This window comes from Lepisosteus oculatus, chromosome 7 (assembly GCF_040954835.1).
Source record: "Lepisosteus oculatus isolate fLepOcu1 chromosome 7, fLepOcu1.hap2, whole genome shotgun sequence".
Taxonomy (NCBI): domain Eukaryota; kingdom Metazoa; phylum Chordata; class Actinopteri; order Semionotiformes; family Lepisosteidae; genus Lepisosteus; species Lepisosteus oculatus.
This window is the reverse complement of record NC_090702.1, coordinates 1,632,665-1,655,599: the sequence shown is the minus strand read 5'-3', so window position 1 is coordinate 1,655,599 and position 22,935 is coordinate 1,632,665. Positions and strand designations below refer to the sequence as shown.

The window sequence follows — 22,935 nt, the reverse complement described above, 5'->3', positions numbered from 1 at the left end:
TGAAAGAAAGGACGGCCTTTTCTCTGCTACTGCTCTTCCATACACCCCAGTCCTGGGTCTTTCCATCTACTTATGTCAATTATTATGTATATGTATATCATATAATAGACGTCTGTTCTATACTGTATCTATATATCAATTTATACTCAAGGGGAGGGCAGCTCTGATCCTGGAAGTCGGATTCCTGCATATCTCAGATCCCCCTGATACATACCAGGAAAACACAGCTGATTGGACGTCTGATCCACTTACTGGGATCAATGATGTCATTAAGGTATGAGGCCGGAACGAAAACCAGGACCGGATCAGGACTGCCTACCCTGGATGTGGACCCTGTTGCAGAGAGTCCATGTCAGGGAGGGTCCAAGCCCCCTGTCCGTTCTGGTTTCTGATCCTGCTGTGTGTGTGTGTGTGTGTGTGTGTGTGTGTGTGTGTGTGTGTGTGTGTCCGTCCTGTGTTGGACTGGCCCTGGTGTGAGTGTGTGTGTGTGTCCTGTGATGGACTGGCCCTGGTGTGTGTGTGTGTGTGTGTGTGTGTGTCTGTGTGTGTGTGCCCTGTGATGGACTGGCCCTGGTGTGTGTGCGTGTGTGTGTGTGTGTCCTGTGATGGACTGGCTCTGGTGTGAGTGTGTGTGTGTGTGTGTGTCTGTGTGTGTGTGCCCTGTGATGGACTGGCCCTGGTGTGTGCGTGTGTGTGTGTCCTGTGATGGACTGGCTCTGGTGTGAGTGTGTGTCCTGCTGTAAATAGCCACTTGGGAGGGGGGCGTGGCCTATCTGTGACTGGCAGCAACAGACCACGCCCTCCCCATGGTCATGTGACCCTCCAGTCAGCGCAACAGTGCTCCTCTCTGGCCCCTCCCCCCACCCCCCGCCCCCGCCCCCTGTTCCCTCCCTCACTCCTTCTTCGCTTCCTGTTTCAGGGTCTCGTACTCTCTCTCCCCTGGCCGGCCCTGGAGCAGAGGCTCGTATCCCCCCTCTCCCTCCTTCTTCCCGCCCTCTCGCTCCCCCCCTCCGCCCTTCTGCTCCAGAGTCTCGTACTCCTCCCCCTTCTGCCCCTTGGCCTTCCTCAAGGCCTCGTATCCCCCCTCTCCCTCCTTCTTCCCGCCCTCTCGCTCTCCCCCTCCGCCCTTCTGCTCCAGAGTCTCGTACTCCCCTCCCTTCTGCCCCTTGGCCTTCCTCAAGGCCTCGTATCCCCCCTCTCCCTCCTTCTTCCCTCCCTCCCCCTCTTTGGCCAGGCCGATGGTCTCGTACTCCCCCTCCTTCTTCCGGGACTCCTCCAGGGTCTGGTACTTGCCCTCCTCGAGGCCGGACTTCACCGCGGTCAGGGGCACATCCTGGTAAACCGGCTCCGGGGCTGGGGGAGGGAGGGAGGGAGGGAGAGGGTTGAGGCGGCCCAAGAAGAGTCTTGGAGAACGCTCCCCCTGGAACCAATGCGGTTGGTTGCGTTTGTTTCCGGGGGGGGCTCAAATCGGTGTTGCGCGGACAGGAAGTAGGAAGTGGAAGGAGGAAGTCGTTCGAGTAGGTAGGCGCGTCAGCTTGCGTAGGCTGCCGTGGAACGTGTGAAAGAGAAGAAAAGAAACACAACGTTTCGGCTGCGGGGCCTTCTTCAGGTGTGACGCCGCCGAAATGAGTTTCTTTTCTTCTCTTTTCAGCATTGGAATAATCCCGTACTTGGTGCTCCGCAGTGGAAGGGGGAGTTTGTTCAAGTGTTGACCAGCATGCCCCCAGACTAGTAGTGAAGTGTCGTGATGAAGGAGGGAGAGAGAGGACACAGGATGGACACAGCACACTGACCACACAGCACAGCTCTGTGAGTGAGAGAGGACACAGCACACTGACCACACAGCACAGCTCTGTGAGTGAGAGAGGACACAGCACACTGACCACACAGCACAGCTCTGTGAGTGAGAGAGGACACAGGATGGACACAGCACACTGACCACACAGCACAGCTCTGTGAGTGAGAGAGACAGTACGGAGAGGGACAGTCACGATGAGGGTGAAGACGCTGGTACTCACTGCGTCTCCTCCTGAGGACGACAAAGACGATGATGGCAACCCCAATGAGGATGAGCACCACCACCACCATGATCAGCACAGAACTGGCCACCCCATCGCTGGCAGACTCTGGAGACACAGGGTAGGCATGTGCTTTCACAGTACAGGACAGCACACTGCACTGTCATCAACACGCTCTAGTGCAGTACTGCACATATACTGGAATATTTATAGGGCAATACTACAAAAGTACATTCACTGCACAGTGATTTCTAAAGGGTGATACTGTGTACTACACTGTACTGTAATAATACTGTAGTATAGCACTGTAATACTGAAACAGCACACTGATTTCTAAAGGGTGCTACTGTACTGTAATAATACTGTAGTATAACACTGTAATACTGAAACAGCACAGTGATTACTAAAGGGTGATACTGTACTTTCTATAAGAGTATAACAGAAATATATTGTCAGCACAGTTATTTCTAAAGGGTGATACTGTGTACTACACTGTACTGTAATAATACTGTAGTATAACACTGTAATACTGAAACAGCACAGTGATTTCTAAAGGGTGATACTGTGTACTACAGTGTACTTTAATAATACTGTAGTATAGGACTGTAATACTGAAACTGCACAGTGATTTCTAAAGGGTGGTACTGTGTACTACACTGTACTGTAATAATACTGTAGTATAACACTGTAATACTGAAACAGCACAGTGATTTCTAAAGGGTGCTACTGTACTTTCTATAAGACTATAACAGAAATATATTGTCAGCACAGTGATTTCTAAAGGGTGATACTGTGTACTACACTGTACTGTAATAATACTGTAGTATAACACTGTAATACTGAAACAGCACAGTGATTTCTAAAGGGTGATACTGTGTACTACAGTGTACTTTAATAATACTGTGGTATAGCACTGTAATACTGAAACAGCACAGTGATTTCTAAAGGGTGATACTGTGTACTACAGTGTACTTTAATAATACTGTGGTATAGCACTGTAATACTGAAACTGCACAGTGATTTCTAAAGGGTGATACTGTGTACTACACTGTACTGTAATAATACTGTAGTATAACACTGTAATACTGAAACAGCACAGTGATTTCTAAAGGGTGATACTGTGTACTACAGTGTACTTTAATAATACTGTAGTATAGCACTGTAATACTGAAACTGCACAGTGATTTCTAAAGGGTGATACTGTGTACTACACTGTACTGTAATAATACTGTAGTATAACACTGTAATACTGAAACTGCACAGTGATTTCTAAAGGGTGCTACTGTACTTTCTATAAGACTATAACAGAAATATATTGTCAGCACAGTTATTTCTAAAGGGTGATACTGTGTACTACACTGTACTGTAATAATACTGCAGTATAACACTGTAATACTGAAACAGCACAGTGATTTCTAAAGGGTGATACTGTGTACTACAGTGTACTTTAATAATACTGTGGTATAGCACTGTAATACTGAAACTGCACAGTGATTTCTAAAGGGTGATACGGTGTACTACACTGTACTGTAATAATACTGTAGTATAACACTGTAATACTGAAACAGCACAGTGATTTCTAAAGGGTGCTACTGTACTTGCTACAAGGGTGTCACATAAAAATATATTGAGTCAGCACAGTGATTTCTAAAGGGTGATACTGTGTACTACAGTGTACTTTAATAATACTGTAGTATAGCACTGTAATACTGAAACAGCACAGTGATTTCTAAAGGGTGATACTGTGTACTACACTGTACTGTAATAATACTGTAGTATATCACTGTAATACTGAAACAGCACAGTGATTTCTAAAGGGTGATACGGTGTACTACAGTGTACTGTAATAATACTGTAGTATAACACTGTAATACTGAACCAGCACAGTGATTTCTAAAGGGTGCTACTGTACTTGCTACAAGACTATAACATAGAAATATATTGAGTCAGCACAGTGATTTCTAAAGGGTGACACTGTGTACTACACTGTACTGTAATAATACTGTAGTATAGCACTGTAATACTGAAACAGCACAGTGATTTCTAAAGGGTGATACGGTGTACTACACTGTACTGTAATAATACTGTAGTATAACACTGTAATACTGAACCAGCACAGTGATTTCTAAAGGGTGCTACTGTACTTGCAGTACTACACTGTATATTTAATAATACTGTAGTATAACACTGTAATACTGAACCAGCACACTGATTTCTAAAGGGTGATACTGTACTTGCTACAAGACTGTCACATAGAAATATATTGAGTCAGCACAGTGATTTCTAAGGGGTTTACTACACTGTACTGTTCCAATACTGCAGTACCATGCCACTCCAGTGTAACGGGTTAGTAACGGTCATGTCTCAGGTGTGATCTTCTCTTCGTTCTCACTCCAGGGTCCCAGGCCTGCGTCCCTGCCCGTCAGGCTGCCACTCACCTACGGTCAAGCTGTGGCTGAAGGCCGAAGCTCCGTCCTCCCACAGTGCCGTGCAGCGGAAGGAGTGGGTCTCGGCTTCGCTGCTCACGGTCCACGGGCCCTCAGACGGCGCCAAGTGGGGGTGTCTGTCCCTGTACAAGCGGTACTTGGTGCCACTGGGGCACTCGGAGCAGGAGCAGGAGAGAGAGAGACTGGAGCCCTCGGGCACTGAACGTGACTCTGATGCTTCCAGAGGCTTCCTGTCGAGACTCAGCACAGCTATAGGAACGTCCACTGTACAGAGACAGAGGGGATAATTAGATCATTAATAACACTCCAGTACATCAACACTGCACTGAGAGAGAGAGGGGTTCATACAGACACACTGACTGGACACTCCAGTACATCAACACTGCACTGAGAGAGAGGGGGGTTCATACAGACACACTGACTGGACACTCCAGTACATCAACACTGCACTGAGAGAGAGAGGGGTTCATACAGACACACTGACTGGACACTCCAGGACATCAACACTGCACTGAGAGAGAGAGGGGTTCATACAGACACACTGACTGGACACTCCAGTACATTAACACTGCACTGAGAGAGAGAGGGGTTCATACAGACACACTGACTGGACACTCCAGTACATTAACACTGCACTGAGAGAGGGGTTCATACAGACACACTGACTGGACACTCCAGTACATTAACACTGCACTGAGAGAGAGAGGGGTTCATACAGACACACTGACTGGACACTCCAGTACATTAACACTGCACTGAGAGAGAGAGGGGTTAATACAGACACACTGACTGGACACTCCAGTACATTAACACTGCACTGAGAGAGAGAGGGGTTAGTACAAACACTGACTGGACACTCCAGTACAGTAACACTGCACTGAGAGAGAGAGGGGTTAATACACACACTGACTGGACACTCCAGTACATTAACACTGCACTGAGAGAGAGAGGGGTTCATACAGACACACTGACTGGACACTCCAGTACATGAACACTGCACTGAGAGAGAGAGGGGTTCATACAGACACACTGACTGGACACTCCAGTACATTAACACTGCACTGAGAGAGAGAGGGGTTCATACAGACACACTGACTGGACACTCCAGTACATTAACACTGCACTGAGAGAGAGAGGGGTTCATACAGACACCCTGACTGGACACTCCAGTACATTAACACTGCACTGAGAGAGAGAGGGGTTCATACAGACACACTGACTGGACACTCCAGTACATTAACACTGCACTGAGAGAGAGAGGGGTTCATACAGACACCCTGACTGGACACTCCAGTACATTAACACTGCACTGAGAGAGAGAGGGGTTAATACACGCACACTGACTGGACACTCCAGTACATTAACACTGCACTGAGAGAGAGAGGGGTTAATACACACACACTGACTGGACACTCCAGTACATTAACACTGCACTGAGAGAGAGAGAGGGGTTCATACAGACACACTGACTGGACACTCCAGTACATTAACACTGCACTGAGAGAGAGAGGGGTTAATACACACACTGACTGGACACTCCAGTACACTGAGAGAGAGAGGGGTTCATACAGACACATAGACTGGACACTAGGGTGCATTAACAAAATAGTGGAGGCAGGATTTACAGACTCTCAGCTGACGCAGCAGACATATAGAACTCTACCTCCACGAATGAGTTCCTGCATCTCTGACTTCACAGTGATCTCTCTTCCTCCAGTGTTGCCTTTGAACTTGTATGTGGCCTCACAGTAGTACATTCCTCCATAATCCTCCTTCTTATTCTTAATCTCCAAATTTGCAGATTTGGATACTTGAAGTGAATTCTCATCCTTATAGAAAATCACTTTTGAGATTATGGCTCCACCCCAAACTCTGCAGACCAGAATTACACTGTTCCCCAGTGACATAGGGTCTCCAGAAGCTTCCAAGATCACCATGGTATCTAAGGAGCAAAAAGAGAGAGAGGGGTTCATACAGACACACTGGACACTCCAGTACATGAACACTGCACTGAGAGAGAGAGGGGTTCATACAGACACACTGACTGGACACTCCAGTACATTAACACTGCACTGAGAGAGAGAGAGGGGTTCATACAGACACACTGACTGGACACTCCAGTACATGAACACTGCACTGAGAGAGAGAGGGGTACATAAACACACACTGACTGGACACTCCAGTACATGAACACTGCACTGAGAGAGAGAGAGGGGTTCATACAGACACACTGACTGGACACTCCAGTACATTAACACTGCACTGAGAGAGACACTGACTGAATACTACATTACCAATCCCTACAGTCCAGAGATCACTGGTCCAGTCTGGGTCACACTGTACCCCTACAGTCCAGAGATCGCCGGTCCAGTCTGGGTCACACTGTACCCCTACAGTCCAGAGATCGCCGGTCCAGTCTGGGTCACACTGTACCCCTACAGTCCAGAGATCGCCGGTCCAGTCTGGGTCAGTCTGTACCCCTACAGTCCAGAGATCGCTGGTCCAGTCTGGGTCAGTCTGTACCCCTACAGTCCAGAGATCGCCGGTCCAATCTGGGTCAGTCTGTACCCCTACAGTCCAGAGATCACCGGTCCAGTCTGGGTCACACTGTACCCCGACAGTCCAGAGATCACCGGTCCAGTCTGGGTCAGTCTGTACCCCTACAGTCCAGAGATCGCTGGTCCAGTCTGGGTCATATTGTACCCCTACAGTCCAGAGATCGCCGGTCCAGTCTGGGTCAGTCTGTACCCCTACAGTCCAGAGATCGCTGGTCCAGTCTGGGTCAGTCTGTACCCCGACAGTCCAGAGATCACCGGTCCAGTCTGGGTCACACTGTACCCCTACAGTCCAGAGATCACTGGTCCAGTCTGGGTCACACTGTACCCCTACAGTCCAGAGATCGCCGGTCCAGTCTGGGTCAGTCTGTACCCCTACAGTCCAGAGATCACTGGTCCAGTCTGGGTCACACTGTAACCCTACAGTCCAGAGATCACTGGGTCAGTCTGGGTCAGTCTGTACCCCTACAGTCCAGAGATCACTGGTCCAGTCTGGGTCAGTCTGTAAGCCTACAGTCCAGAGATCACTGGTCCAGTCTGGGTCAGTCTGTACCCCTACAGTCCAGAGATCGCCGGTCCAGTCTGGGTCAGTCTGTACCCCTACAGTCCAGAGATCACTGGTCCAGTCTGGGTCAGTCTGTACCCCTACAGTCCAGAGATCGCCAGTCCAGTCTGGGTCAGTCTGTAAGCCTACAGTCCAGAGATCGCTGGTCCAGTCCGGGTCACACTGTACCCCTACAGTCCAGAGATCGCTGGTCCAGTCTGGGTCACACTGTACCCCTACAGTCCAGAGATCGCCGGTCCAGTCTGACCAGGATCCAGGCAGCAGTGTCCATCAGCGTCTCCAGAGGTATCTCACGGAGAGCTGCCTCAGGACTCCCTGATTCCTCTGCTCGGCTGTCGGAGCTCCTCTCCGAAATCTTCCTGCCCCCGTCCCGGGATCGGGGTGAGAGCTCGTCCCTCGCGTCACGGCGCCCGTCGCCCTGGGATCCGAAACACGGACACGGACAGCGACAGGGAGAGCCGAGCGGCGCGTGCTTCACCTGACGACTTGATGACGACGGCGTTGCTCCGAAGTTTCCTGTCTTTGTGCTCGCACCAGAAGGTGGCGCTGTAGTTCTTCGGCGCGTTAAGGAGGGTGTACTGTAGAGAGCCGTCCGGGCCCGGCGTCAGGTCTTCGATCCGGAGCTGTCGGTCACGCCCGCTCACTTTTGACGGCTTCCTGTAAATCTTAAACGCCCAGTCCCTGGAGTCTCCTCCCACCTCACACAGCATCTCCACCCGGTCGCCCACGTGCGTCACTGTCCAGGAGGAGGTCAGCACCAGCTGGGCAGGGGGCCGAAACTCTGAGAGAGAGAGAGAGACCCCGAGTGACACTAACACTGCACTGAGAGAGAGGGGGGTTCATACAGACACACTGACTGGACACTCCAGTACATTAACACTGCACTGAGAGAGAGAGAGGGGTTAATACAGACACACTGACTGGACACTCCAGTACATTAACACTGCACTGAGAGAGAGAGGGGTTAATACAGACACACTGACTGGACACTCCAGTACATTAACACTGCACTGAGAGAGAGAGGGGTTAATACAGACACACTGACTGGACACTCCAGTACATTAACACTGCACTGAGAGAGAGAGGAGTTCATACAGACACACTGACTGGACACTCCAGTACATTAACACTGCACTGAGAGAGAGAGGGGTTCATACACACACACTGACTGGACACTCCAGTACATTAACACTGCACTGAGAGAGAGAGGGGTTCATACAGACACACTGACTGGACACTCCAGTACATTAACACTGCACTGAGAGAGAGAGGGGTTCATACACACACACTGACTGGACACTCCAGTACATTAACACTGCACTGAGAGAGAGAGGGGTTCATACAGACACACTGACTGGACACTCCAGTACATTAACACTGCACTGAGAGAGAGAGGGGTTCATACAGACACACTGACTGGACACTCCAGTACAGTAACACTGCACTGAGAGAGAGGGGGGTTAATACAGACACACTGACTGGACACTCCAGTACATTAACACTGCACTGAGAGAGAGAGGGGTTCATACAGACACACTGACTGGACACTCCAGTACATTAACACTGCACTGAGAGAGAGAGGGGTTAATACAGACACACTGACTGGACACTCCAGTACATTAACACTGCACTGAGAGAGATAGGGGTTCATACAGACACACTGACTGGACACAGTTTTTCTCCTTACTCTTCACAGAGAGGGTGTAAGCGTCACTCTGAGTCCCTCCTGCCTGGCAGCTGTAGGCTCCTGTGTGTTTGTCTGAGGTGGACTTGATGTGCAGTCTCCCGTTTTCCACCTGGAAATCTGGGTTGTTTTTGACCGGTTGGGAGTTGAAGGTCCAGCGAACGTCCGCAGTGTTGGCAGTGTTGAGGCACACCAGCGTGAGCTCGTCCCAGGCGTACACCACGGAGAACTTGGGGAACGGCTGGACTGAGACACGGGAGACAGGAGGGTCAGGGGGCGCTGGGAGAGAGGGCCCGGCTCTTCTCTGGTGCCCTCCCCTCCTGCCCCGGGGGGCAGGACAGGCACTGCGGGCAGCACTGGGGCCCTGGGGTGCGGTGTGGGGGGGAGTTTGCAAGTTGTTCTCGCGTTTCTGTGGTGTGAGTGTGTGTGTGTGTGTCCTGTGCTGGACTGGTCCTGGTGTGAGTGTGTGTGAGACAGGTTGTGTGTGAGACAGTGACATTGGGAGTGAGACAGGCTGTGTGTGAGACAGCGACATTAAGAGTGAGAGGGTGACACAGAGTGAGACAGGTTGAGTGTAAAATAGTGAGACTGAGAGAGAGACAGTAACATTAAGAGTGAGACAGTGAACCTGAGAGAGAGACAGGTTGCGTCTGAGACAGTGGCATTAAGAGTGAGACAGGTTGTGTGTGAGACAGCGACATTAAGAGTGAGACAGGTTGTGTGTGAGACAGTGACACTGAGAGTGAGACAGGTTGAGTGTGAGACATGGACACAGAGAGGGACAGTAGCATTAAGAGTGAGACAGGTTGTGTGTGAGACAGTGACACTGAGAGTGAGACAGGTTGTGTGAGAAAGTGACACCGAGAGTGAGACAGGTTGTGTGAGACAGTGACACTGAGAGTGAGACAGGTCGTGTGTGACGTAGTGACACTGAGAGTGAGACAGGTCGTGTGTGAGACAGTGACACTGAGAGTGAGACAGGTTGTGTGACGTAGTGACACTGAGAGTGAGACAGGTTGTATGTGAGACAGTGACACTGAGAGTGAGACAGGGACACTGAGAGAGAGACGGGGTGTTCAGTACCTGTGGGTTTCTGACAGCTGACACCAGTCACAAGCCCTGGAAAGGGAGAAAGAGAGGACGATCAGGGGACGTCAGGGTCCTGCCTGCCTGTCAGCGCCTCTGTCCCTCAGTGTCTGCCTGTCCTTGCTGCGCGAGGACGAGTCTGTCCCAGAGCCTGCCTGGTCACCGTCTCCTCTCCTTGCCTGTATCCCTCGGCACAGCGCCTGTCCCTGGGTGGGGGTGTCCTCTGTGTCCCCAGTCATGTCCAGCTCCAGACTTGTTAATTATTTAATTCTGTTCAGTTCCCAACTTCCCTTGTGTCTCTGTGGATTGTTTTACTGCACAGCATCTTGAGATGATGTTCCTCGAAAGGCGCCTTATAAATACAGGCTAGACAGAGTTCCTGATGTGGTAAAATGCAGGACAGCACAGTACAGCCCCGTGAGATCAGGGTAAAAGACAGTACAGTGCAGGAAAGCCCAGTGAGATCAGGGTAAAACACAGTACAGCGCAGTAAAGCCCAGTGAGATCAGGGTAAAACACAGTACAGCGCAGTAAAGCCCAGTGAGATCAGGGTAAAACACAGTACAGCGCAGTAAAGCCCAGTGAGATCAGGGTAAAAGACAGTACAGTGCAGTAAAGCCCAGGGAGATCAGGGTAAAACACAGTACAGTGCAGTAAAGCCCAGTGAGATCAGGGTAAAACACACTACAGTGCAGTAAAGTCCAGTGTGATCAGGGTAAAACACAGTACAGCGCAGTAAAGCCCAGTGAGATCAGGGTAAAACACAGTACAATCTAGTACAGCCCAGTGAGATCAGGGTAAAACACAGTACAGTGCAGTACAGCCCAGTGAGATCAGGATAAAACACAGTACAGTGCAGTAAAGCCCAGTGAGATCAGGGTAAAACACAGTACAATCTAGTAAAGTCCAGTGAGATCAGGGTAAAAGACAGTAGAGTGCAGGAAAGCCCAGTGAGATCAGGGTAAAACACAGTACAGTCTAGTAATGTCCAGTGTGATCAGGGTAAAACACGGTACAGAGCAGTAAAGCCCAGTGAGATCAGGGTAAAACACAGTACAATCTAGTAAAGTCCAGTGAGATCAGGGTAAAACACAGTACAGTGCAGTAAAGCCCAGTGAGATCAGGGTAAAACACAGTACAGCACAGTAAAGCCCAGTGAGATCAGGGTAAAACACAGTACAGCGCAGTAGAAACAGGGTTTCAGAAACGGGGTGTCTAAGAAAGCACTTGATCACGACAGCGAAACAGTGAGTCCAGAAGACTGAACTCTGCTGACCTAGCACTCCATTCGTTTCCGAGAGAGAACACAGCGAAGGCGTCATCGACAACCTGTGTGTTAACAGCACAGGAAGGGGCATGGGCTGGGTTGTCAGTGACGCTGTGGGTGTTAACCAGCAGCATTGCCGAGCTCTGCAGAGCACCAGCTGGCAGCCCAGCGGCACAGTGGTGAGCACTGCGGCCTCACAGCGCTGGGGCCCCGGGCTGCTGTCTGCGTGGAGTTTGCACGTTCTCTGGATACAGACTGTAGTAACATCAAAGCGTGACCTGGGCCCTGGTGACTCCTGCTACTAGTGCGCAAGGCCGTGTGGTTTGGAGACAGAACAGCAGCACCGGAACAGGGCAGTTGTGGTTAGAGCTGAGCAGAGGGGCAGCAGGGGGTGACTCATCTCTCTCGCCTGAGAACACGAGCTGTAAGTGGTTGGCACCGCGCCAGCGAACGGACCGCACGCGCTGAGCTCCCGGCGCGGAGCAGAACCTGGCGCCCTCTGCACCCGCACAGGCGGGCGATCGGGGGCGATTGGGGTTGAATGAAACGCCCTGTCCCTCCCCGAGCAGCAGCCAGAGAGAGAGAGAGAGAGAGAGAGAGAGAGAGAGAGAGAGAGAGAGAGGGTTCTGCTGGGATTAAGAGCGCAGTCTCGGGCTCTCAGCAGATCGGCACGTAGGACTCTGGCCACACACACACACACACCAGGGCCAGTTCATCACAGGACACACACACTCACACCAGGGCCAGTCCATCACAGGACACACACACACACACTCACACCAGGGCCAGTCCATCACAGGACACACACACACACTCACACACGAGTGTGAAAAGAGGGGCCTGGAGCTCAGAAATACAGAAATAAATACTGCAGCAACAGCCAGTACACTGTACTGGGTTTTACCCTGATCTCACTGGGCTTTCCTGCGCTGTACTGTGTTTTACCTTGATCTCCCTGGGCTTCACTGCGCTGTACTGTGTTTTACCCTGATCTCACTAGGCTGTACTGCGCTGTTCTGTGTTTTACCCTGATCTCACTGGGCTTTACTGCACTGTACTGTGTTTTACCCTGATCTCACTGGGCTTTACTGCGCTGTACTGTCTTTTACCCTGATCTCACTGGGCTCACTGGAGGAGGAGGAGAGGACTGGAGGAGGAGGAGAGGGCCAGAGGAGGAGGAGAGGGCCAGAGGAGGAGGAGAGGGCCGGAGGAGGAGGAGAGGGCCGGAGGAGGAGGAGAGGTCTGGAGGAGGAGGAGAGGGGCAGAGGAGGAGAGGACTGGAGGAGGAGGAGAGGACTGGAGGAGGAGGAGAGGACTGGAGGAGGAGGAGAGGACTGGAGGAGGAGGAGAGGACTGGAGGAGGAGAGGGCCGGAGGAGGAGGAGAGGGCCAGAGGAGGAGGAGAGGGCCAGAGGAGGAGGAGAGGTCTGGAGGAGGAGGAGAGGTCTGGAGGAGGAGGAGAGGTCTGGAGGAGGAGAGGACTGGAGGAGGAGGAGAGGACTGGAGGAGGAGGAGAGGCCCAGAGGAGGAGGAGAGGTCCGGAGGAGGAGAGGACTGGAGGAGGAGGAGGAGAGGGCCAGAGGAGGAGAGGTCTGGAGGAGGAGGAGAGGGCCAGAGGAGGAGAGGGCCAGAGGAGGAGAGGACCGGAGGAGGAGGAGAGGGCCAGAGGAGGAGGAGAGGGCCAGAGGAGGAGGAGAGGTCTGGAGGAGGAGGAGAGGTCTGGAGGAGGAGGAGAGGTCTGGAGGAGGAGAGGACTGGAGGAGGAGGAGAGGACTGGAGGAGGAGAGGTCTGGAGGAGGAGGAGAGGGCCGGAGGAGGAGGAGAGGTCTGGAGGAGGAGGAGAGGGCCGGAGGAGGAGAGGGCCAGAGGAGGAGGAGAGGGCCGGAGGAGGAGGAGAGGACTGGAGGAGGAGGAGAGGGCCGGAGGAGGAGGAGAGGGCCGGAGGAGGAGGAGAGGACTGGAGGAGGAGGAGAGGTCTGGAGGAGGAGAGGCCCAGAGGAGGAGATGCTGCGGTGTGACCAGTTCTAGAGGTCAGTGTGTGTCCAGCGTGCCCAGTACTCTCTGTGTGACTGAGACAGGCCCCAGTGCTCCCCTCTGCTCTCCTCTGCGGCCGTCCGGATCAGCCTGTGTCTCCGCCACATCCTGCAATGGCCCTGACGAGGGACGAACCACAGCAGTCCGGCCGTCCGCGAGCCTGCGCCCCCCCTGCCTGTCCCAGAGACCACCCTGGGGACACCGCGGAAGCCGTGTGCGCCCGACGGGTATTTACGGCCATCACGGACACCCGAGAGAACCCCCACCCTCTCCTCGACACAGGCTCCCACCAGCTCATTCTCAAGATCCGTTTCTGCGTATGCATCTATATTCACATACCAGCAGGCTCTGCAGGAAGGCCTGCACCCACATCGTGTTGCACTGGGGGCAGACGACTGCCCTGATCCCCATCAGTTCAACCCATCTCGTCGGATAGGAGCCCTTCATTAAGAAACCAAACAGTTCTGCATTTCCAAAACGAGTGTGTGTGTGTGTGTGGCCAGAGTCCTACGTGCCGATCTGCTGAGAGCCCGAGACTGCGCTCCTAATCCCAGCAGAACCCCTCTCTCTCTCTCTCTCTCTCTCTCTGGCTGCTGCTCGGGGAGGGACAGGGCGTTTCATTCAACCCCAATCGCCCCCGATTGCCCCCGATCGCCCGCCTGCGCGGGTGCAGAGCGCGCCAGGTTCTGCTCCGCGCCGGGAGCTCAGCGCGTGCGGTCCGTTTGCTGGCGCGGTGCCAACCACTTACAGCTCGTGTTCTCAGGCGAGAGAGATGAGTCACCCCCTGCTGCCCCTCTGCTCAGCTCTAACCACAACTGCCCTGTTCCGGTGCTGCTGTTCTGTCTCCAAACCACACGGCCTTGCGCACTAGTAGCAGGAGTCACCAGGGCCCAGGTCACGCCTTGATGTTACTACAGTCTGTATCCAGAGAACGTGCAAACTCCACGCAGACAGCAGCCCGGGGCCCCAGCGCTGTGAGGCCGCAGTGCTCACCACTGTGCCGCTGGGCTGCCAGCTGGTGCTCTGCAGAGCTCGGCAATGCTGCTGGTTAACACCCACAGCGTCACTGACAACCCAGCCCATGCCCCTTCCTGTGCTGTTAACACACAGGTTGTCGATGACGCCTTCGCTGTGTTCTCTCTCGGAAACGAATGGAGTGCTAGGTCAGCAGAGTTCAGTCTTCTGGACTCACTGTTTCGCTGTCGTGATCAAGTGCTTTCTTAGAAACCCCGTTTTCTGAAACCCTGTTTCTACTGCGCTGTACTGTGTTTTACCCTGATCTCACTGGGCTGTACTAGATTGTACTGTGTTTTACCCTGATCTCACTGGGCTTTACTGCGCTGTACTGTGTTTTACCCTGATCACACTGGACTTTACTGCACTGTAGTGTGTTTTACCCTGATCTCACTGGGCTGTACTGCACTGTTCTGTGTTTTACCCTGATCTCACTGGGCTTTACTGCACTGTACTGTGTTTTACCCTGATCTCACTGGGCTTTACTGCGCTGTACTGTCTTTAACCCTGATCTCACTGGGCTTTACTGCGCTGTACTGTGTTTTACCCTGATCTCATTGGGCTTTACTGCGCTGTAGTGTGTTTTACCCTGCTCTCACTGGGCTGTACTGCGCTGTACTTTGTTTTACCCTGCTCTCACTGGTCTTTACTGCACTGTACTGTGTTTTACCCTGATCTCACTAGGCTGTACTGTGCTGTACTGTGTTTTACCCTGCTCTCACTGGGCTGTACTGCGCTGTAGTGTGTTTTACCCTGATCTCACGGGACTTGAATAGATTGTACTGTGTTTTACCCTGATCTCACTGGGCTGTACTGCGCTGTACTTTGTTTTACCCTGCTCTCACTGGGCTGTACTGCGCTGTACTTTGTTTTACCCTGCTCTCACTGGTCTTTACTGCACTGTACTGTGTTTTACCCTGATCTCACTAGGCTGTACTGCGCTGTACTGTGTTTTACCCTGATCTCACTGGGCTTTACTGCGCTGTAGTGTGTTTTACCCTGATCTCACGGGACTTGAATAGATTGTACTGTGTTTTACCCTGATCTCACTAGGCTGTACTGCGCTGTTCTGTGTTTTACCCTGATCTCACTAGGCTTTACTGCACTGTACTGTCTTTTACCCTGATCTCACTGGGCTCACTGGAGGAGGAGGAGAGGTCTGGAGGAGGAGAGGTCTGGAGGAGGAGGAGGAGAGGACTGGAGGAGGAGGAGGAGAGGTCTGGAGGAGGAGGAGAGGACTGGAGGAGGAGGAGAGGTCTGGAGGAGGAGGAGAGGGCCAGAGGAGGAGAGGTCTGGAGGAGGAGGAGAGGTCTGGAGGAGGAGGAGAGGTCTGGAGGAGGAGAGGACCGGAAGAGGAGGAGAGGACCGGAGGAGGAGAGGACTGGAGGAGGAGGAGAGGTCTGGAGGAGGAGGAGAGGTCTGGAGGAGGAGGAGAGGACTGGAGGAGGAGGAGAGGACTGGAGGAGGAGAGGTCTGGAGGAGGAGGAGAGGGCCTGAGGAGGAGAGGACTGGAGGAGGAGGAGGAGAGGGCTGGAGGAGGAGGAGAGGGCTGGAGGAGGAGGAGAGGTCTGGAGGAGGAGAGGCTGCGGTGTGACCAGTTCTAGAGGTCAGTGTGTGTCCAGCGTGCCCAGTACTCTCTGTGTGACTGAGACAGGCCCCAGTGCTCCCCTCTGCTCTCCTCTGCGGCCGTCCGGATCAGCCTGTGTCTCCGCCACATCCTGCAATCGCCCTGACGAGGGACGAACCACAGCAGTCCGGCCGTCCGCGAGCCTGCGCCCCCCCTGCCTGTCCCAGAGACCACCCTGGGGACACTGCGGAAGCCGTGTGCGCCCGACGGGTATTTACGGCCATCACGGACACCCGAGAGAACCCCCACCCTCTCCTCGACACAGGCTCCCACCAGCTCATTCTCAAGATCCGTTTCTGCGTATGCATCTATATTCACATACCAGCAGGCTCTGCAGGAAGGCCTGCACCCACATCGTGTTGCGCTGGGGGCAGACGACTGCCCTGATCCCCATCAGTTCAACCCATCTCGTCGGATAGGAGCCCTTCATTTAGAAACCAAACAGTTCTGCATTTCCAAAACGAGCTCAAAGGGTGGTCGACGCCGTTTCCTGTTTTAGGAGGAGGCGTGTGGCTCCCTGCTGCGGGCGTCCAGAGAGCGGGTCTCCCTGTCTCACGCGAGCGAACGGCTTATCTCTCCGCCCGCCGTCTCTGCGAGAGTCCAGCGAGCGTGGCCACTGCCTGCTGATAAGACAGTGGGAACTGAGAGTGGCCGAGGCAGAGAAAAAAGAAAAGTCTTTTTTTGGGGTTTTTTTGGGGGGTGGGGCGCGTTATCGCCGACAACGTGGGGAATCAACCGGCAGCACTGCCAGGGGTTGTAAAGAGAGCAGACCTGGGCTCGGTTCCTGGGGTGCTGTCTGTGTGGAGTTTGCATGTTCCCCACCCACAGTGTTGCTCTGCTGAACATCGACAGGGTTCTGCGAACGCCCCCCACTCAAAACAAGCAGTGAAACCCCCTCCAGTGAGTCAGCAGGCAAGACGCCTCTACGCACGTTGGCCGGAGCTGTAAACGGCCCACCTGAGCCAACGGCCCACCCACGCGCTTGAACTGCGACACAACACCAGGCACGCGCAAGGAGGCGCCCACAACACCACGCGCTGCCCGGGTACCGTGCGCCCGTGTCCCGAGACGATTCGGGGGGGAGGACGGGCGGGGGCGTTCGTGCCCAGTGCCCCCCTCCCCCCCTCCCCACCCGGCCCGCGAGGGGCCCCAGGAGAGACGGGACAGGACGGGACGCCGGCAGCGGTCAGTCAGACAGGGTGGACCGGGGTCAGGCGAGGGTGCCAGTCCACCGGCAGGCGTTCGGGAAGAGCAGGTTCTGGACCAGTGGAGCTGCTCCCAGTACAGAGCGGCCAGGGAGACTGGTTTTTGTGCAGGAATATATTAGCTTCCAGGCGTTTGCTCAGCGGGGGGGCTGACCGGCCAGTACAGGAGTGCTGCAGCCTAGCGACACAGCAGCAGGGCTCCCTCCCTCTCCGAACGGCCGTGTCTGGTACAGGGCCACGGGGCAGCTGCGGTCTATCCCAGCAAGCAATGGGAGCAAGGCTGGGTACACGCTCCAAACACCCGCAGAGCTCTGCCCTCGAACCCCTGCACGGACGGGGCTCGCGTGTGCAACCCGGCGCTGCTGAAGGGCTCTGTGCCACAGTTGTGATCCAAGCGAAGGCGGAGCGAGACGGAGACTCGTTTCACTGAGTTTATACCAGCGGACTGACCGAGAGAGACTGCACTAACACTGCACTGAGAGAGAGAGGGGTTCATACAGACACACTGACTGGACACTCCAGTACATTAACACTGCACTGAGAGAGAGAGAGGGGTTCATACAGACACACTGACTGGACACTCCAGTACATGAACACTGCACTGAGAGAGAGAGGGGTTCATACAGACACACTGACTGGACACTCCAGTACATTAACACTGCACTGAGAGAGAGAGGGGTTCATACAGACACACTGACTGGACACTCCAGTACATTAACACTGCACTGAGAGAGAGAGGGGTTCATACAGACACACTGACTGGACACTCCAGTACATGAACACTGCACTGAGAGAGAGAGGGGTTCATACAGACACACTGACTGGACACTCCAGTACATTAACACTGCACTGAGAGAGAGAGGGGTTCATACAGACACACTGACTGGACACTCCAGTACATTAACACTGCACTGAGAGAGAGAGGGATTCATACAGACACACTGACTGGACACTCCAGTACATTAACACTGCACTGAGAGAGAGAGGGGTTAATACAGACACACTGACTGGACACTCCAGTACATTAACACTGCACTGAGAGAGAGAGAGGGGTTCATACAGACACACTGACTGGACACTCCAGTACATTAACACTGCACTGAGAGAGAGGGGTTCATACAGACACACTGACTGGACACTCCAGTACGTTAACACTGCACTGAGAGAGAGGGGGGTTAATACACACACACTGACTGGACACTCCAGTACATGAACACTGCACTGAGAGAGAGAGGGGTTCATGCAGACACACTGACTGGACACTCCAGTACATCAACACTGCACTGAGAGAGAGAGGGGTTAATACAGACACACAGACTGGACACTCCAGTACATTAACACTGCACTGAGAGAGAGGGGGGTTCATACAGACACACAGACTGGACACTCCAGTACATTAACACTGCACTGAGAGAGAGAGGGGTTAATACAGACACACTGACTGGACACTCCAGTACATTAACACTGCACTGAGAGAGAGAGGGGTTCATACAGACACACAGACTGGACTCACCAGCTAGGAGATATAGAGCCCCTCCAGTCTTCATGGTGAGTGATATCGAGAGAGACCGAATCAAAACCAAACTAAACAATTGGAGGGAGGACTGATGAATAACAGAACTGGACGAAGGAGGGGCGTGGCGACGAGAGAGAGAGAGAGAGAGACGAGCTGATGTTCGCTTCCTGTTTCGAACTTCACCACATGGAGCCCAGTCGTTCCCCGCACGGATCCTGGAAAACCTTTCACTTTCAGTTTCCGGTTCATCCGGGTGAGGAGCGCCCTGTCTGTTCGGGAATCAGCGAGGCAGGGAGTCTCGGACGGACAGACAGACAGACAGACTCCTGGACCCCAGAGCAGCAGGTGCACCTCAGCGCTGTGTCCCATGATGCTCCCGAACTCTCTGTGCAGCCTGCCCGAAAGTGTCAAAAATAACGTCTCCCCCCGCGGCATCGCTTGATTTCAGACCGCTGGCGTTACCATGGGGGGGCGGAAGGCAAACTTATTCGAGTGCAAGAGCTCTTCTGTTCCAACCACTACAGCAAGCGTCTGGGGGAGAGAACCAGTGTAACCACTGTCATGACCACAGCTTGCACAGTGACCGAGCTCCTTCTGTCTGGGCCTCGATATCGACAGGCTAGATTCAAGAGCAGCAGGCCTAGATCATCCTCAGCCCCACCCCCCCCAGCTATCAACCTGCTTGACTGGGCCAGTCGGCTGTGTATTTACTGTGTGTACATATATGGATCGTTTCAGCAGACCCGCGTGTCTCTTGTGTGTTAAAGGGTCCGTGTTGTGTGAGCTGCACCGTGTTCTGCCTTTTGACCTGCCTGCAGAGCAAACGTCCTGTCTGGGCCCGTCCAGGAAGGAGGGGAGGAGGAATCACATCTCTTGATGTGAGTGATGAAGACGACTTATAATAATAATCATATTAATTATTCCTTACACTTGCTTTTCTGGCCTAACATAGAGCTTATATATCTATACAGAGCTTATAGGCTAATGTAGAGTCTATATACCTATAAACTAATAGAATCCATTGTCTTATATAGAGCTTTTCTACTCAAAGTGCTTGACAGGTACTGGGGATCCCCTCCACCCCCCACCAGTGTGCAGCCCCACCTGGATGATGCTCCAGTCCTCTCCCACACACCAGCTCTCAGTGGGGAGGAGAGCAGAGTGATGGAGCCAGTTCAGAGAGGGGGGGTTATTAGGAGGCCATGAGGGGTAAAGGCCAGGGGGGGAATTGGGCCAGGACACTGGGGTAACACCCCTACTCTTGTCGAGAGATGCCCTGGGATTGTTAATGACCACAGAGAGTCAGGACCTGGGTTTGACGTCTCATCTGAAGGACGGCGCCTGTTTACAGTCTAGTGTCCCCGTCACTATACTGGGGCATGAGGACCCACACAGACCGCAGGGTGAGCGCCCCCTGCTGGCCCCACTCACACCTCTCCCAGCAGCAGCCTCAGCTTTCCCAGGAGTCTCCCCTCCAGGTACTGGCCAGGCTCCTGCCTGCTGGGCCCCAGTGGGCTGTGTCAGCTGGGAGCTGCAGGGGGACACAGCTGCTGTCTGCTTTTGATTTCAACATTTCATCAAGATGTGGCAAGAAAATGAAGAATGAAACGGAAAAGGTGGAGAAGATGTTTTTTTTTGCAGGGCCGGGTCCTCAGTTCTCACTGCGCATCTCTAACAGCGCTCATGGCTCACCAGAGTCTGCGTTGAGTTTTACACGTTTATTTTTAATGTCCGAAATTCTTGGTCGTTTAGTCAGCAGAAACCCGTTGTATTTATGGTGTGGGACTTCTCTCTTTCCGAACCCACAGCTTCTCCCCAGGCTTCTGTTGAAAACCACAGCGCTGTTTTCAAAATAGCCCCTGTCAGAGCACAGTGGCTGTGCTTCCCACTGCTCTGTGGGCACGCTTGTGCAAGCTCGAACCCGGGCCAGCAGCCTGCAGCCTGCAGGAGGAGCAGGCATCGTGGGGCTTTAGTGGCGCAATTTAAGCAGGCGATGAGGACGCAAGACGGCTCACAGACTGGGGCGCTTGAGAGTCTGAAGCTAATGGACCCCGAGAATCACGCCCAGCTGTGTCTGGAGAGAAGCCAGGGTATCAGCTCTCACAACAGGGCTGAGCAGCTTGTTCCCCACCCCCACCCCCCTCTGTGTACAGAAGAGCCTCCTGTCCTGACTGGAGGAGCTCACACAGCTGTGTCTGGAGAGAAGCCAGGGTATCGGCTTCAACCACAGGGCTGGGCAGCTTGTTCCCCACCCCCACCACCCTCTGTGTAAAGATGTGTTTCATGTTTCATGATCTCATCCCTGATGTTTTCCCTGGTGGGCGTTTTGCTCTCTGGTCTGCAGAGGTTCGCTGGTTTAATTCTATTAGAGTCTCTGAGTTTTTTTAGAACAGCTTATCAATGTGTCCTTTTGAATTTTTGCTTTATAATTTTAAATCTATCAAATGCTCCAAGTCTTGTGGTTTGTTAAAACTTCAATTTGTGTATCCATCTCATCTTCTGCGTTGTTCCCGTAATGAAGAGCTCTGTGTTATTTTGACATCTTACGTGGAAATACCAGAGTGTGTGTCTGGTTGTGCACATTGCCTCACAGCTACTGAAAAAGTCCAAAACAGGAAACTGTCATCTTCGCCTGCTGGTCTCAGAATAACCACCAGATCTCACTTCTAACGAAAAAATAAAAGAAGAACACACTGAAAAAGACACACTGGACACTCCAGTACATCAACACTGCACTGAGAGAGAGAGGGGTTCATACAGACTCACTGACTGGACACTCCAGTACATTAACACTGCACTGAGAGAGAGGGGTTCATACAGACACACTGACTGGACACTCCAGTACATTAACACTGCACTGAGAGAGAGAGGGGTTCATACAGACACACTGACTGGACACTCCAGTACATTAACACTGCACTGAGAGAGAGAGGGGTTCATACAGACACACTGACTGGACACTCCAGTACATTAACACTGCACTGAGAGAGAGAGGGGTTAATACAGACACACTGACTGGACACTCCAGTACATTCACACTGCACTGAGAGAGAGAGGGGGGTTAATACAGACTCTTTGTATATCTACAGTATGAGTCATGTTTCCCTTTTCAGTCCTGAGAATCATATTTTGAAATCTGCTTATAATTTTCTCTTTCGATTTGATTGCACTTTTTCTGTGAATTTTATCAAATGTGAATTAGGTGACAGTTTCATCAGATACCCTTATAAAAGCCTGTGAAGAGTGTGAAAAGTTCAGACACTTCAAATTCTCTCATAACAGCCTGTGGACAGTGTGTGAACACACAGACACTCCAGATTCCCTCATAACAGCCTGTGGACAGTGTGTAAACACAGACACTCCAGATTCCCTTATAACAGCCTGTGGACAGTGTGTGAACACACAGACACTCCAGATTCCTTTGTAACAGCCTGTGGACAGTGTGTAAACACAGACACTCCAGATTCCCTTATAACAGCCTGTGGACAGTGTGTGAACACACAGACACTCCAGATTCCCTTATAACAGTCTCTGGACAGTGTGTAAACACACAGACACTCCAGATTCCCTTATAACAGCCTGTGGACAGTGTGTAAACACACAGACACTCCAGATTCCCTTATAACAGCCTGTGGACAGTGTGTAAAGACACAGACACTCCAGATTCCCTTATAACAGCCTGTGGACAGTGTGTAAAGACACAGACACTCCAGATTCCCTCATAACAGCCTGTGGACAGTGTGTAAACACACAGACACTCCAGATTCCCTCATAACAGCCTGTGGACAGTGTGTAAACACACATACACTCCAGATTCCCTCATAACAGCCTGTGGACAGTGTGTGAACACACAGACACTCCAGATTCCCTTATAACAGCCCGTGGACAGTGTGTAAACACACAGACACTCCAGATTCC

General features: G+C 52.5%; 1 protein-coding gene across 1 annotated transcript; it reads right to left on the bottom strand.

Annotated features, from left to right (window-relative positions):
- Positions 1–884: 884 nt before the first annotated feature.
- Positions 885–19,093, bottom strand: LOC138240704 (uncharacterized). Its single transcript, XM_069191873.1, has 8 exons — positions 19,015–19,093; positions 10,353–10,388; positions 9,273–9,515; positions 8,064–8,366; positions 6,129–6,407; positions 4,457–4,729; positions 2,019–2,126; positions 885–1,353 (listed from the first exon to the last, which is right to left on the bottom strand). The coding sequence occupies exons 1-8, from the start codon at positions 19,046–19,048 to the stop codon at positions 893–895; spliced, it is 1,737 nt and encodes a 578-aa protein (XP_069047974.1). The 5' UTR covers positions 19,049–19,093; the 3' UTR covers positions 885–892.
- Between the last annotated feature and the right edge of the window lie 3,842 nt (positions 19,094–22,935).